This window comes from Haliaeetus albicilla, chromosome 5 (assembly GCF_947461875.1).
Source record: "Haliaeetus albicilla chromosome 5, bHalAlb1.1, whole genome shotgun sequence".
In the NCBI taxonomy this organism is placed as follows: Eukaryota; Metazoa; Chordata; class Aves; order Accipitriformes; family Accipitridae; genus Haliaeetus; species Haliaeetus albicilla.
In genome coordinates, this window is record NC_091487.1 from 23,266,138 (window position 1) to 23,282,876 (window position 16,739).

At 42.0% G+C, this 16,739-nt stretch overlaps 1 protein-coding gene across 1 annotated transcript in view; it reads left to right on the top strand.

Annotated features, from left to right (window-relative positions):
• The window catches only part of STON2 (stonin 2), a 79,600-nt gene that overhangs the window by 12,952 nt on the left and 49,909 nt on the right, over positions 1 to 16,739 (top strand). The window contains exons 2-4 of the mRNA XM_069783714.1: positions 6,478 to 6,690; positions 7,138 to 7,392; positions 13,499 to 13,696. Of these exons, the coding sequence (XP_069639815.1) occupies positions 6,603 to 6,690; positions 7,138 to 7,392; positions 13,499 to 13,696 (541 nt within the window). The 5' untranslated portion in view covers positions 6,478 to 6,602. The remainder of the gene's footprint in view (positions 1 to 6,477; positions 6,691 to 7,137; positions 7,393 to 13,498; positions 13,697 to 16,739) is intronic.

Here is a 16,739-nt window from a genome sequence, read left to right on the forward strand (position 1 = left end):
TTCTTTCTCTCTGGAAAACAGAGGAGCTTCTGTGGCAGATAAATTGTGGCATAGAGGAAACAGCAGCTGTTAACCTTTCAGATATTAGCCTTGACACAAATATTCCTGAGGGAGATGCTTATGACTTTCTTACCAATGCAAGCCCTACAGGCTCTCTTCTCTCACTGTCGGGACATGTGAGCTTCCAGCAAAGCTGAGGTGTGTTTGTTGGCCATGGTTTTATGTGTGGTGGTTGGGTTCTTGTGGCCTAGAGAAAATAAGGGCGTTCCAGGTCATCTCAGCTTTAACACTGCTTCTGCCACTGACTTACAGTGTGGATTTAGACAGATCACTTCATATCTTTTGGAATAATTGGATATGGTCATTAATTAGTGTGGCTGCACTGTGTCCCACCACTGCTTTTCTGTCATCCAGCGTGCCAGATGGCTCTAGTCATCTTCAGTATCACATTCTGCTTCGCTCCATCTCTGTCTAAAATTGCCAGGGGACCATCAATAGTAATGACCTACCCTGTAATGGCACAAAGTGGATTTGACCAGCCTCTGAGAACAGAGGACAATCAAGGCTCTTGTTACTGTTCACTTAGGTGTAATCTGTAATAGGCAAAGCCATCCCTGCTTCCAGAGAGGCTACATGAGTTTCACAAGGGATATCTGTTTGGCTCCCTTTGAGCCCTAATTCTCCCTTATATATTGAGAGCTTTCATATAAATGAGTGTTACATGCACCAGGTAGTAACTGAGCTTCTTAAGGTACATCTGAAGTCATGAAGCTCATATAATAGCATGTATGAATCACAGCAAGTAGAACTGGTGTAAATTCTAAAACCTGGTGTTAGCAGGGATTTTCTTGGGGCAATTTATTAAGCTGGGAGAGCTGTATACATAGAGAAAATAGGATTGTCAGTACTAAAAATGCAATAATCGAATAACCAAATATGACTTTATTCTTGTCATCATCTAAGTCATTCGTAAGGTAATCTTACCTCAGGCATTTAGGCAGAGGCTGGTGCAATTGATTTTTTCAGTAGTAATAATAAAATCCAACTCCAGTTCCTTTATTTCATTTGGTTTCTCAAGTTTTGGGGTTTTTTTCCTGTTGTTTGTCACTGGGTTTTGTTTCTGCTGTGGCACCCTGAAGTACTTGGGACTTTCTTTTGATGCTTAAGAAGAGATTTCCAATTTGGAGTTTGTTTGTTATTCAGGTCATGATGTGCTGATGGTCAGTGCTTGTTACAGGCCAAGTTGAGAGGAAGAGCCATGAGCTCTCTCTTACTTGGAAATTTGCCCAAGACAGCAATCATTCCTCAGTTCATGCTACTAGAATTGTTTCGTCTGTACAGGATTGCCAAACACGTGGTCAGGATAAATTTACATATTTTTCTTTGAGACTTTCCTGGTGTTAGTGAAACTTGATTGTTACAACAAAAGCCATGGTCAGAGTCTTTCCTTTCTTACTGTCCCTTTGGCTTAGTTTCTTTTTCTGCTACGTGGAACTTAACAGCTTGTCTAGTTGTTTTCCCTTCCATGGTCTCCTACAATAACCAAATGCAAAGAACAGTAGCCAATTAATGTTTATGTCCCTGGGATTGTAAGGGAAGGTATAAGCAAGAAAAACAGTATCACTGTATGAATTACAGGATTTTTTTCAGTGGTGCTGCCATGTAAGGCAATAAATATACTTGGAGAGTCTATAAATTTAGCACAAACTTGCTATTGATACTACCTTTGCCAAACAAAACCTAAATTTAATCCTCTCAATTTTTATTCTGTTTTTTTTCTCTTCCTTTTTTTCCATGTAGCTGTAATCTGGTAACTCTGGGTAGTGGTGATAAAGCCTAGTGCAGCATGCCTCATATATATGTAACTTGAAGCAATTGGAGAAATGACCCTTAGTGCTTAAAATGATTAACTGCGCTGTTTCTTTTGAGCAGAGCTGAAATGTGCTGAGAAACAATGTTTGAGTTTGCTGTCCAAACACATGAGTACTTAAATACTTTGAATGGTACTTTTACAAAAACACCATTCCATTACAGATAATTCTAAAGTGTCTCAATAGTGCTATGAACCATTACTACTGTTGGTGTTTGTGCTCACATAGTGTGTAAAAGTCCCACCTAAAGTAAGGGCTCATTGTACAAGGTGCTGGGTGTGAGACTTCTGGCACAAGATAATTATGTCACTTGCTCAAATATATGTTTTTGGCTTAGCAAAATAAAGGGAGAAGGATGATGATATTCCTTTTTATCTGAGCGGAGCTGTACAAAAGGGCAGATAGGTAAGCATGTCACAAGAAGAAATGGCTATAAACTGTAAATTTACATAGATTTGGAATGACAGGTTTCTAGTTATCAAGGCAGTGTTGTCATTTTAGAATGAACCTTCATCAGTTTTAAAAAAGGATTATGTAATGTAGTTCATCAAAACAATACGAGGACTAAACAGGCAAGGAGTTTTGTTCCAGCTCTATGATGTCTGCCCTTTGGAGAACTGAAAATAACTGTCACCCACTTGTCACTCAGATTTACATGTCCCACTGTGAAACTGTAATGTAAAAAAGGGACATCTGAAGCAGAGATTTCAGCTTCTCAGAGTTTTGTTGCCTCACGGTCAAATCACTGCACTGGAATTGATGGTAAGGATCACTGGGATCAGCATGTGTAACATCTGCTTTACCTTGTATTTACTGTGTAATAGTAACAAACAAACTTTTGATTCACAATTTTTTTTACCAAAAATCTGATAAATTACTTAACTTTTTTTTTAACCAATTCAGCACCAAAAGCTTAGTGCATATAATAACACAAATCCAGAAGTAACAAAATCTAAGCTGATACAAATTCTATTCATCTAGAGAGGTGTAATACTGGCGTGGCCTGGGAATATCTTGTTCCAAGAAATGTGTTTGCATCTCCTTTTGCTTGGGCTGTACAGCATAAACTTTTGCTTTAACTGTAGCTCACTTGGAGTATAGAGGATCCATTTGTTCCCTTAGTCTTTCTAGGCTCCAAAATCCATTTTGCTAGGAATAGCCATGGATGTTTGAGAAGTCTGAAGGACAGGGAAAAAATCTCCAAAATTCGCTTGCAGAGTATTCGTTGCAGTGTTTAACTAGTGTGTGCTGATTGCTTTGCTGCGGAGAGGATTCAGGTTTATCCACAGCGTCAAATGGTTCCTCTGGAGACACGTACCTTTGCAATAGTTCTGCATATTGCGTTAACTGAATGCACATTGGCAGTGGTATTGTGCTGGCTAAGGCTCTTTAATTCGCAGTAGGGTTGGCTCAGGTTTTTTTCTAAGGATGATTTTGGAAAGGGAAGAGAAGTGAAAAATAATTTGGGGATGAAGTTGTATCTTTTCCACATAGTCTGCACAGGAGTTAGCTGTACATGGTTCATAGTTCTGTACAGGCATTTAGGTCAGGCAGTGGGATTTATTGTTTTCTTGTGAAAGCTGAGAGAATGCAAAATTCCATCTTTTTAATAATTGTTTTCATCCTAGTATATGCATCCTCAAAGTGCCTGTCTTCTGAGAATCTTTGACATTTTGGTCTACTCAGGCTGACTTTCCTCTCTTTCAGGCTGCTTGTCTAAAAGGTGTGATAACCCTGATAAGTCAACGTAATCTGCTTTATTTACCAAACTGGGAAGTCTGTAGAAAATTCCATCCGTAGGGAAGTTGTATAGCTGGAGTACACACTTCATGCCACACTACATGGTACTCTGATGCTTTTCTGGGCTTGTAGTGCTCACTATCTGTTTTAAGGTGTTTAAGTTTTGCTGTCTGATACTGAGTGGTTTTAGAAAAGTATGTTTGTCAGGGGGCAGTAGAGTAAAAGAGCAAATCCATCCTAAAATAATGGTATAATTCTCCCACTTATCAGCACAGCTGAAACAGTCCATTTTCTTGCCTTCTTTCATGACTTTTTTCCCTTGACATTTTTTTAAAAAAAGAAGGTGGAGCTTAAAGGCAAGATAAACTGTTTTCTTTTTTCATTTCCTGCCATTTGATGCTTCCGTCACAACTTTTCCAGGAGAAAGGAGAGGTCAGTATTCAGTTGTCTGGGAAAAGAAGACTCAGTTACAGATATTTAAACAAGCCCCAAACAAACAGTTTAGTTGGTCACACGAGGAAAGCAAGATACCAAGGTCATCCTCTCCTTCCCTCACATAGCATCCAAGTGACCCTAAACATCTGATTATTCTTTTTCTCTTAGTTTGCCTCTGTGTTTAGCTTTGTAGTTTCTATTAATAGCACCCAAAATGGATGCTGTGTGAAGCAGGCAAAGGTATCTGCCCACACTGTGTGAAGGCAGACGTCCTGCCATGGGAGTGGAGGAAAAGGGGTTGGGGCTCAAGTGCAGCTGTTTCCTCCAGCATTAGGGAATTGGTTGCTAACAAGGGAAAGGTATGCAGGGTGACTGGCTGTGGGGTGGCCATAGGCTCTGGAAAGTCTACGGGGAGGGGATCAGTCTTCTGGCAAATTGCACTGAACCATCAGGATTGTCTCCAGGAATCCTTTTTTGTGTTCGCAGGAAACTGTACATTTTGTGTTCAATTCTGCTTGGAAAGATTCATCTTCAGACAATGAACATAGACCCATGAATCCTCTCTGGGTGTCAGGCTGGTTTGTGAGTTCCAAAATTTTGAAAGTTTTCAGCTGTTTCACACAGCTCTTATTTGCTGACTTGCCTTCAGCAGACTAATAACTTTGTGCCCCTGAAGAGAATAATCATATTGGAAGCCATTTAATGATCTACTGCCTGCAGAAAATGCTTAAAGACTGAATGCATTTAAATATCGGTCTGCTCTTTGGACCTAAATGTTGTTAATGTAGGGTAAAGAGACGTCTCACTGAAGTACCTGTTCTTGTACACCAACATAAAGTTTCACCCCAGAAAAAACTTTAGTTAGGTGGGAGACAGCAGGCCAAGAGATGGCACTTAAAGCTCTTTAAAACAGCCAAGTCTGAGTTTTAGTATTCTCAGGTACTTGAATACCATGGCAACAAGAGCTTCAGTGCTTGAGATAACTGGGGACAGAATTCACATGCTTCCCTAGGAGGAGGCAATAGTCCTCTGAGAGTTTTGAAGTAGTCTGCAAATCTGAGGCGATCATGGGTGCTTGTCAGAATTTCTCTCCCCAGACCTGATGTACTGGGTTTGTGTGGTGGGATTTGGTAGCGGGGCTGGGGCCGCAGGGGTGGCTCCTGTGAGAAGCTGCCAGAAGCTTCCCCGGCTCCAGGTTGGACCTGCCACTGACCGAGGCCGAGCCCATCAGCGACGGTGGTAGTGCCTCTGGGAGAACAGATTTAAGAAGGGAAACCTGTGGGGGGGAGGAGATTAGAATGTGAGAGGAACCCCTCTGCAGCCAGCAAGGTCAGTGAAGAAGGAGGGGAGGAGGAGCAGGGGAGGAGGGGATGCCCCTGCAGCCCGTGGTGAGACGGCAGGCTGTCCCCCCCAGCCTGTGGAGGTGAGCGGGGGAGCAGATGCCCACCTGCAGTCCGGGGAGGACCCCACGCCGGAGCAGGGGGATGCCCCCGAAGAAGGCCATGACTCCATGGGAAAGCCCACGCTGGGGCAGTCTGTGCCTGAAGGACTGCAGCTCGCAGAAGGGACCCACACCAGGGGAGAGGAGCAAACGAGTGGCCTCGTGGTGCTTTTTTGCTGGCTGGGCTTAAACCACAACACCTGACCTTCCCAGTTACTAGCCAGCAACCAGAGCACTTTGCAGTGCCCCATTCCCTCTAGCAGATTCCCAGATCTGTGCGGGGTACAGCCTGTTGCAGTGCATCCTAACTAAAATTGCTGCATCTGTGAAAACATTTGCTGCGCTACAGCAAAATCATGCTTAACTCCAGACAAGATCTAAGATGTTGTTTTTTTAAAATTAAAACGTGAAGTTCCAGTCAAGCAGCAGAGTTGAAAATGCAGCTAGCTGAGAGGGCATCTTTTCATACCCACACCATGATAAGATTCATGGGCAACCAATCCTGATCCCAGAACCAGCTACATAGGTGTTACTGGTAATGAGACGTGCAGCTTATTGCTTGCTCTTGAGAGGGATCAGACATTGTAAGTAGCAAGATGAGCAAGGACACGCTGACATCTTGGAATTAGGATTAAGTTACATCATAATCAAAATTTGCTAAACTTGGGAGAATCTCCTCATCACCTCTCTTGCTGGGGTTATAAGAGGCATGGCTCCCTGAGTAAGGAATAAAACATTGTTTTCAGTGATTGACTGTTTCTAACATGAGGATGTTCGAAGGCCCTCAGATGCTTTAATCAATGAGTTGCTTAAGTGTAGCCCTCCTCTAGACACAGGTGACATTCTTGTCTCAAAGGTGGCAGTACTTTGACAGTACTGTGCCTGTGGTACATAAATAGGTTTAACATTCTGTATTATTAAAATGTTGGCACTCATTCCTCCCATTTAATTTTCTAAAAGACATAATTTACTCCTTTCTTCTCTTAACAGCACTTGAAAAGAAAAGAAAGTGCAAAGGAGGTGTTTCCCTCTATTGGCTCCTCTTCACTGTACCTCTTTCCCATTCTGCTTCCCCCTTACAATCCCCAAGTGAAGATGAGTATCCTGCTGCGAATATGACGTCTCTGACTAGTGTCATTGCCTCCCACCAGTCTGAGTGGGTGTCCTTCACTGATGAGCTGCTCCTCCCTGTTAATCCACGAGGTAAGCTATCTCTGATTTTCTTTGAACCTTGTGAGACTTTCTTTGTTTGAATTAGACCAACTACTGTCATATATCTGGCATCACAGAGCTTGCCTTCTAAGTGGAAGCAGTATGTGCAGAGGTTGAATTATCTGCTGCTACCCCTATGTAACAGGAGAATTTGGGCTAAAAATGTAAAATACTCCCCTAATGTGAGATTTCCTTAGCATAGATCTATTACAGGGTTTGGATCTGTCCTTCTTGATTCAAGGCAGTATCCAACTGACTACGGAGTAAGTCTCACCTATTATAATGAAGTGCAAAACTATGCCCAGTGTTAGACTAACAACTACATTAGGTGAAGGAAAATTTTCTACTTACATTTAATGGCAAATTTTAGACATTTCAATAAAAAACAATGAAGTAATGGTGAGTCCTACCAATCTCTCTATTTTGTCTCTATTTTAGGTAGCGCTGAGGAGCCTTTGGAGAAATGTTTTTCTTCCTCAGACACCTCCTCAGAAGAGAACCACAATGCAGATGGAGAATTTCAAGACCTCTCCCACACAGAGCTGGAAGGTGTAGCTGATCAACCGAAGGTGGATACTGCTGTGCTTGGGAACCATGTGTGTCCCAGCGCTGATCTGTTGTCATCCATCAGTGCTTGGGTTCAGTTTGAGGATGCACCATGGACCAGTGCTCCATCAACCCACCCACAAGCAGGTGAGGCAAATGCATGAAAAAGTCCATTCCAGTAATGTAACAGAATACAATGAGAGCCTAGAGAACTTTTTGCTTGCTCTTTGATTTCTCAAAGCTTGAACTTTGACTAGTTTGTACTTTAAAACAATTAATGTTATTAGAGTTTCAAAAACGGCTCATAATTTTGTTCTGGGTTGAACTAGCAGTTTTTTCTTTTCGTAAAGAAAATCAAAGGCTTCTGTGATTCATTCCACCTATGTCTTGATCCTGGAGACTGCCAAAATGCATTCATGGGGAAACAGCATAGTGGTGTTTTCAGTAGTGACATTTCTTATGTACAGGTGTGAACAGCCATCTAAAAAGTCTGAGCCATGTTTGCCTCTGTGATCGGGAACTGAAAGAATGGTGATCACTGTCCTCTGTGGTCATAGTCTTTATCTGCTCATAGTCCCCATATGGTTTTTGCCAGAAGCTTAATGAGACCAACAGCTAGCGTGCCAATGCCCATCAGTACTTTCTGCTGTCTTTTGATGCTGTGATTTAGCAGCTGGAGAATTACAAAGACAACTGAAGTTGACCCTAATTCCAGGACTGCATGCACTTTTCTTCAAATGTAAAAGTTCTTTCTGACATACTTTAAATGTGCATGCAAAGCCTCTGGCTTGCCTCCTCAGCTTACACTAACTGATATGGCTATATGAGCTTCTAGCTTTTCTGTACAAACAGACTTCTGTCCCTCCTTGCAGGAGGCTGTGGAGTAATTGCCCAAGAAAACATTAGTTTACTTTTTCATGTTTAAATTGAGATTGTTTCTTAATAATTCCACTTCATTACTGCTAGTTATTAAAGCAGTTCAAAGACATAACTTTACTCTGCTCACCAAGTCCATCAAATACTCCCTGTGACACAAATAATACTTCTGTCAGAAAACTTGGATTGGCAACTTTGGGTTGGGTTTTGGGTACAACCCAATGGTTTTCCATCTGCTCTTTTTATGGGTGCTACAGTCCATCTGAGACAGTGGTTAGATCTTTGTGCAGGAGAAGTGCCTGAATCTTCAGGCTAAAAGAAGTTTCTCTTAAGCTCTGCTTAAGACCTTCTTATCTTTATATTTATTTGTTGGTTATTCTTCTCAGTTGTAAATGCTCACTGACCCTGGTGATGAGGAGAGAGGGAAGAGCACCTGTAACCATAAATCTGTGAAACTGAGGTGCTCTACCTCTCTATTATTTAATTTCATGGTTAGGTGATCCTTACTCTTATACAGCCACATACTTTTTCAAACAGAGCTGTTGGTTGCTCTGACACCATATTTTCTTGCTAATGTTGTGATGTCCTTGTTGACTAGAAAACTCTTAAGTACACCTTCTTATTAAATGAAAAAAAATTATTTGCTCAGCCTAAATAAAGCTACCCATAGCAAAGAGAATTCCATAAAACTAATTTTGTGGTGTATTACTTGATTTCCCATCCTTAAAGGGATGTGGCCCAGTCTTAAGGTATGTGCTTAGCAAAAGCACTGCCTCTTGGTTTGTGTTTTCAGTCACAGGGGACACAAGGTTGTAGGCAGAGGTCTAGGATATCCAAAAGAGGTGATCAGAGAAGTCTTTCCAAAAGCATTGCGGTTTTGAAGAAGGCACCCATTTGTGCCCCTGTAAAGGCTTGTCCTGTGATCCATGCCACTGAGTGGGTATTTGCACACTAACTTCTAGCATCTGACTGAGATTCATGGAGGATGGTTCCCCTGGCATTCAGATCAGGATATATTCATCCTGCATGGGAGACTGTTATTCTCTAACTATATAGGAACCCTAAGGAGCTGATGTGGATATTTTAAGATCCTTATTTATGAGCTAGTCCCACTCCTATTCTGGACACTGTATTATAAATGGCCAGACCTGTGCAGCTGACATCCTCTAAAGGGAAGGTCATGGGACAGAAAGAGATGACAGATCTTTGTCTCTAGCCCTCTACTCTGAGGGGCTTTTGACAGCAAGAGGTAGGATAAACTTCAGCCTTGTTGTTCTCAATTAAACTGCAGGTCACGTCTTTTTTCTATGGGCGGCAGCAAAGCTGGAGACTTTGTGTTACAACGACGATACGCTGACACGCTCAGTGGAAAGCCTATGGTGACAGCAATTATTCATTTCCAGTAGCAAACAGCCCACATAAGAACAATAGCGAATAGCTAGTTGGGAGGGGGAAGAGTATAAAGACCAAGTATGGACAGACGGATCGGTGTGAGAAGGATGGAGATGTTTGAAATCTGTTTCCTGTGCAGGCAGCTGTGAAGAGCAATGTCCTGAAGGCACAGCACCCCCGGCCGCGTTCCAGTCAGGGCTCCAGCACTGTTGGGAAATTGTCTGTCTGTCTGTCCACACTGAAGCAGCTGCACAGCTGACTAGCTAATTACCCAGGCTGATGGCCAGACTGCCTGGAAACACATTTTGAAAAGTGCTTGCAAAGTGGCATTTCCAGAGTGCCGTGAGAGCGGAGAGGGGGGGGCCCTAGGAGAGAGAGAGATGCTGTCTTCCTCCAACCTTAGGGCTACAGAATTTTGCACAGGTTCCCCCAAAAGCAAATCTTTGTCCCAAAGTGCTCACAGTCTAAAAAATCGTAATTTAAAGACAACTGCTGTGTAGTGATTATCCTATAGGAAATATGTTTAAAAGAAAACCAAGTCTAATGCTGGACCCTTGTGCTGGGAACAGTGAAGACATTATTGGGGGAGCAGAAATTAGGGGGATTGATAGCAAGAAACAGGGTTGAAAACACAGACAAAGAATTCAGAAGGTGAGAAGAAAGGTCGAAACCTGAGCTATAGAAATGAAAAGTGACCATTGTGAGCCTCATAGTGGAAATTATCTTTATCTAGGACATTCTTGTAAACCTTGCTGCCAGGCTCAGGCAGAGTAAATGCTAGGCAAAATCTTTCTTTCAAAATATTTCTGCTTTTCAGGTTTATGCATAGATAACTGACAGCTGCCAAACCATGTGGATTTCTCCCTGGAGAGCAGTAGCTCTTGAGCGAGACCACAGAAATACTTAGTCACAGAAATGATGCATTGTGGTGCCCTCTTCCCCGTTTTCCTTTTGCTGGGAAAAGAAGAAATTTGATTTTTCTCATTGTTACTATCAGGCTAGTCAAACTCATTAAACTGATACTGCAAAAGTGAAAAATGAGATTTTTAGGCTCACCCAAATGTTCCTATCACAAACGATACATAATCTGTAAATGATCACAGCCAGCCAGTGACATAACATTTGCATTTGTTACACAATAGGCCTCCAGCTCGCCATCTCGTATTCTATCGGTGTTAGCTACGCTCTTGAATTCAATGAGGTATTCAGCAAAGCACCAAAATTAGAGCAAGGCAAGATCTGTTACATCATCTGTTCCACACATACCACGCCTCCCACCACTTCTTCCCGAGAGCTTTGTCTGGTTTTAAATGGCTCAAGTAACTTGGATGCCTACCATGTCCTTTGAGAGGCTATCCTACAGTAAGGCAAATCTCAATTTAACCATTTTCTGCTGTTCTGTCTGAAAGTAGAAAGTACATGCAACACAAGATCATCAGCTGAAAACTAGACCAACTGTGATGCTGTCCTAAAATTAGAAAAATCTGAGGTCCTATGTGATAGGAAAGGATATGATGCTAACAAGGTTGATTATAATACAGTATAGGGATCAAAGAACGGATCCTCAAAACATCAAAGAGGAATGAATGCTTAAAGGTAATTCTGCATATTAAAAGCCAATCCATTGTATTAGGAACAAACACATCAAGAAAAGTAAAATTCATGTGGAAGGAAACGTTTTTCAGTTTGGGAAACAGTTAATTTTCCATATCCTACGCATGCTACAAGATTTGCATGTTAGGGACAGTTCTGGCACTGGTCTTTCAACGTAAACAGATTTCTGAGAAATTCCTGCGGCTAAAAGGCCATGTCTCTACATCTATTGACATTAGAGACCAAATTCCAAGTTTCTAGGGAAAAAACCTACCTCATTTAGGAATTTGATTTCAGGACTTCCAAGAATCTGGAAAGCAGAAGGAGCATCTGAAGAGGGACCTAAATGTCTGTAGATGTTTACTTTTGCTTGTCTTGCTTTTTGAGATTGATAGATAGTTGTTTCGCTCAGCATAGGGGAAAATGCATTTTTACTAGTTCCAAGGGTTAGTGCTGGGGAACCTAGAACTTAGTAATAGGTGGAAGTTGACTGTAGTAAGATTTTAAAGAACATTTGTTGCAGAAAAAGCTCTCTATGGTTATGGTTTTCCAAAGTGGCACAACTTATCTGGAGTAAAATTAATTTGCCCTTATATAAAAGTATTCTACAACACTATTCCAGTCAGTCTCCCTGTTGGACAAAAATCGGTTTTGGAAAGCACAAAACAAGTTGACAGTATCTGAGTTATTAAATCTTCTGTGTTTCTAAATTGGCTTATGTTTTTAATATTGCTGTGACTGACCAAACAAAAAAAGAAACACTGCAAATCTAAAATCTTTTTTATAAAATAATTCCATAATTTCTAGAATCCAGATACAAAACACACTTAAAAAAACCCTCAGGTCTTGCTACTGGTTCACGTATGGAGCTTAGCTTTTCAGCTTGTCTTCTATGTCCAAATAAAGCACTCTGTCAAAGCAATTTCAGGTGAAGTTTTAAGGGTGGCTTTTCAGATGACTCATGCCATGTTTAACAAAAGGGCTGCGAGAGGGACTGACAGATTATAATCATACGCTTGTCATCCTTTTTCTACAGGCATCAAGCACAACACAGTGTGGAATTACTGGAGGGAGAAGCGGGGGCTTTTGGTCATGTCACTCTAACACAACTGTCAACATGTGCAATAAGGAGACAGATCTCCTGAATTTCAGCCCCTCATCCTTAGGGATGACTCTACTCAGAAGCAGCTCAGTACATAGGCTCACAGCTGTACAATTGGCAAGGCAGGGAGTGCTGTTTGGATATTCCCTCTATGCACACAGCAAGGTTTCCATAATGAGGTAGTGTCCCATCACACCACTTGGATGTAGTAGAGAGAGATTAATCCTCTTTAACATTAATTTGCCATTTTCTTCCAAAGTATCTGTCAACCTAATAAGGGTTGTTTATGTATGACATGCTGAGAAGAGAACCTCTGTGTCAGCAGTTCCGGAACGGCAAAACTTGGGGTGCATTGAGATCTTTGTTAGTTTAAAAGATGAGCAGAGATGTACTAACTTAGGAAACAGTTATTATGCTGACATTAGAATTAGTCTCTACCAGTACACCTTTCCTTAGTTCAGGAAGATTTTTTTTACTACATCTTTTTTTTTTATTATTATTTCCTCACTAGAGTCACCCACTGTTCCTAACATTTAAATGATACTGTGGGCAAAGAGTCTACAAAACAAAGAGTATACAATACAAATTCGTAGCACTGGACGTGTAAGATTGTGTTCTGAACTCTGGATGATAGCTAGGCAGGGCTTAACTGTTTGACATGCAAGCCTGACAAGTGAGTAGAACAGGATTTTTGGTCTACGCTGAGCAGAAATGTTAGGCAGTTTATTCAGATTGGGGCACTCCATCCTGCATGTTCAGCAGCAAAAGCCATTTCTAATGCACATTAATAGGTCAATTTCAGTTTGTTTTTATACTCCTCCTCCCATGTGGAGTATTCCTGAGATGACAACTACATTTGAGTGGGTGTCACAGATAGGGAATGCTTAATTAAATATAATAAAACCACTTTATAAAAATCTGTGCTACTATAAAAACTCCACTGTGTTGCACAACACAGATATTCAGATCTTGTCAGCAGTGGCAGAAACATCAAATCTTCCTGTTCTGAAAAGTCATAGCTTCTGCCATACTTGAACAACAGGAAAACATACAGCTGCCAGCAGTATGGGATCTAAGGCAGACGGCTGAGTAGTGCTGGAGGGTAACAGTGCCAGGCACTAGTTAAGTTGCTGTGTGTTTGTTATAAAATAACTGTGTTGCTGTGGATGTTGGAATTTATATTTACAGAGTCTCAGTACACTGATACAGTGTGTCTTTGGAATAGTTGTTATCTTCTTGAAGATTGCCCTGTAAGTCTCTAACTGATACCTGTTTGTTTTCTGCATCCAGTGTCTCCATCAAAAGCACCCAGCTGGACTTCCCCCTCCTCCAACACTTCTGAGAGGCGAGCACATGCCTCGGAGAGCAGCTGGACAACCAACTCAGAGGACACCAGCAGCCCAAGCATTGCTCCCTCCTACACAGATCTGCAGTCGATTAATACTGAGGACTTGACCAGTGGTGGAACATCTGCAGCAGATTCAGCTGGTAAGAGGGAAGCCTTCAAGCTTCCATCTCAATCTTTTTGATGCTCCTCAAACTCACTGCTGGGAAGTGAGCTACAGGGAACGGATCCAAAGCAGAACAAACTCAAGGATTAGGCAGACTATCACTTTGTTCTAGTCCAATTCCCCCAAAATCACATCTGGATTTGACACCCCCCTGATATATGCAGGCTCCCAAAGTAAGAGCCAAATGCAGCTATGTACCTGTTGGTGGACTTGTCCGAGGGAAATGTTGGAGCATTTCTGGTTTTTGCATACCACATCAGCTTAAGCTGATCTAGGAGCTAGTTCTCAGTATATTGTGGGAGAAGCTGGATGCCCTTCCTGAACTTCTGTGCAGAAATTTTCTTAACTCACAGGTGTATTCAGCTGAGATAGGTCCAGCTCTGCATGCCCCTCTCTGTTTCAGTGGGTGCCAAGACACAGATCCAGGCTGCTGCATGCGTTCTTTGCACTGTGCTTTGCACTGTTACTGTAAAGTAATGCAGAGAGGGTGTAGGAGATGACAGAGGGTGGTTCAGTAGCAGATTTTGGTCATTTAAGGATCCTTTATCTGACCTTGTAGGATCTATTGAGATGGTGTCCTGACTGTGGAAAAATGTGCTGTATGGGATTGTAGCTCGTTGCTCCTCAGTTGTACTCTAGTTAATCTCTGAAGCAGGAGAAATAAAGCAGAGTGGTGCGACTGGTGTCATGCAGAGTTGGGATGATGAGAACTCCTGAATGACAAAGCAGACTTTGACAGAGCATAAAAAGAGCTGGCGTGTCAGGACACAAAAAGGAAGAAAATACACAGCTCCAGGAGGAAGCACCTGCAGTGCATTGGAAGCTGTTCACCCCAAGCTGAGGAAGATCAGTAGCTACCCAGTTTGGTGACGAAAATTGATTCACTGATGTCATGATAGCTCAGGCATGTGAGGTATTTAATGTGTTTCTCTCAGGTGGTGAATGTAACAATATGTGTGAAATAAGATCTGTTTTGGAAGAATGGACTTCCTAAGCCCCACTGAGGTCATATGTCCCTTCCATAAGAAACATTTATATACATCACCTGAAAAGAGTATTATTCGATGGTTTGGTGAAACTGGGTTGGACATCAAGACAGGTTCATAAACAGCAGCACAGTAGGTACTGGCCGGGTGCTTAAGACAAAGGATTTGTGGAGAAGCAGTATTTACTTTGGATAAGTAGAGACCTTTCTTTCTTCAAATAATACAGTTACCACAAGTCTGTCTGACCATTTTTATTTTAGAATACTCTGCTTGTCTCTACCTCCAAGTTTGGGAACCACTGGTAGAAAGGTAGAGTAGGCAACCTGGCCTCGTGTGCCAGCTTTTTGGATGCTAGCATGGGCATCGGTTCTGCTGCGATGAGCTCATGTCTATTAGGGTGAAGTGTAAGAGTTTTCATATGGAGTATGTGCTGGAGATTGCTGTTTTGTTGATTTGGTATAGGTTGCCATAGGGTGGCTGTTGCTCAAGGGGAGAAAGTCCCAGTAACAAGGGAAATGAGGGATGCCCCGTTCATATATAACTTTGCATCATATAGAGAAATGAAAGGCAAAAGTGCTGCTGTATATTACTGGCATAGATATGGAATTATTTGCTATATATGGCCAAAATAGAAGTTGATACTTCAGTAAAAGCTTTGTGTGCAACCTTCTTACTCTTCTTTCTTTCCCAGTCAGTCACAAACTGACTTATTTATAAGCAAAACAGGTACAAAAAATCATTCCTATGACCTATAAATTTTTAAAAGTAAAAAAGTAGGTAATATAGGCAAAGCTGTGTCATTAGCTAAAACATAAGATACACTACCTTTGTGGTACTGGAACTTGAAGTAAGAAATACATTGAGTCTTCCTACCACCAGGTATGGAGTTTGCAAAAGGGCAGCATGAACAAAGCGCGTGTTTGTTCCTGTTCCTGGGATGGCTCACCGCCCACCTCCCCAAGGTCCCTGCTGCCATCAGGCAAGGTTTGTGGAAGTGAGGGAGCTGAGGACCTGGTGGCCATGGAACTCTTGTACAGTTCTGGCTGCTTTTCTGTTCGCTCCACCTTCATCCCACCCTCACAGTGCCTAAGTGGACAAAAATGCATGATCACTTTCTTCTTTCCTTCCTCTCTGCCCCTCTCCAGAAATTCAGTGATTCAAACCTCACTTGATTCAAGCATTTGATTTGTATTTCTCTTCTCAAAAGACTAGCTGCCTCAGTCTGTAGTGGAGTTTGAAGGCTCCATCAAGGCAATGAAATAACATTTATTTGTTCCGTGAAGGAGAAGGGAGATATCCTCATACTCTGTGTGATGGTGAAGTCGCATTGACTGTTAGCCAGTTTGTTGACTCCAAGGTCAAGCTTGATGGAGGGGAAAAAAAAAATCAGATTTATTTCACTGCTAAAAAACCCAACGAAAATAAGAAATTGATTTTTTATCTACTTAGTGAAGGTAAAGAATTGGGTCTATAAGAGTAGCTTGGGTTTAATATTGTTTCAAGCGAGAAAAACGTATTGGTGAGAAAAGCGTGAAAAATTCTACTCAATGGTCAGACACTGAGTAAAGTAACTATTTTAGCCATGGTGAATTTTTATTGCCTGAACGGCACAGAAGAGAATCCAGGAAACTCAGTTCCGTAATTTCACCACTTGTCTTGAATTTATCCTGCATGCCAAATGCTTAAACTGCCTGTCAATGTTTGGGGCACGGGTTTTTGGGTGGGAGCAGATGAAAGCCTGAGGTAGGCCTGACTGCAGGCATACGCAGAGGCAAGTCCTAGCAGTGAGAATGCACATCTTGGTGTCCAGGGCTGGTAGATTTGAGCGTAAAACAATTCCACAGGCTTGAGCTCTATCTAGCGCATGTGTTTATGTAAGATATGACCTGGGAAGCTATCTGAGGAAGATGGTAGAGACCTGAATGATCCCAACCTGAGAGTTTACCCTCACTACGGGGGGCACTGCAGAAAGCCACCTGACTGATGGAGTCAGGATAAGCTCAGTGACGTCCTGTAAAGGCAGCAGAGTTCACA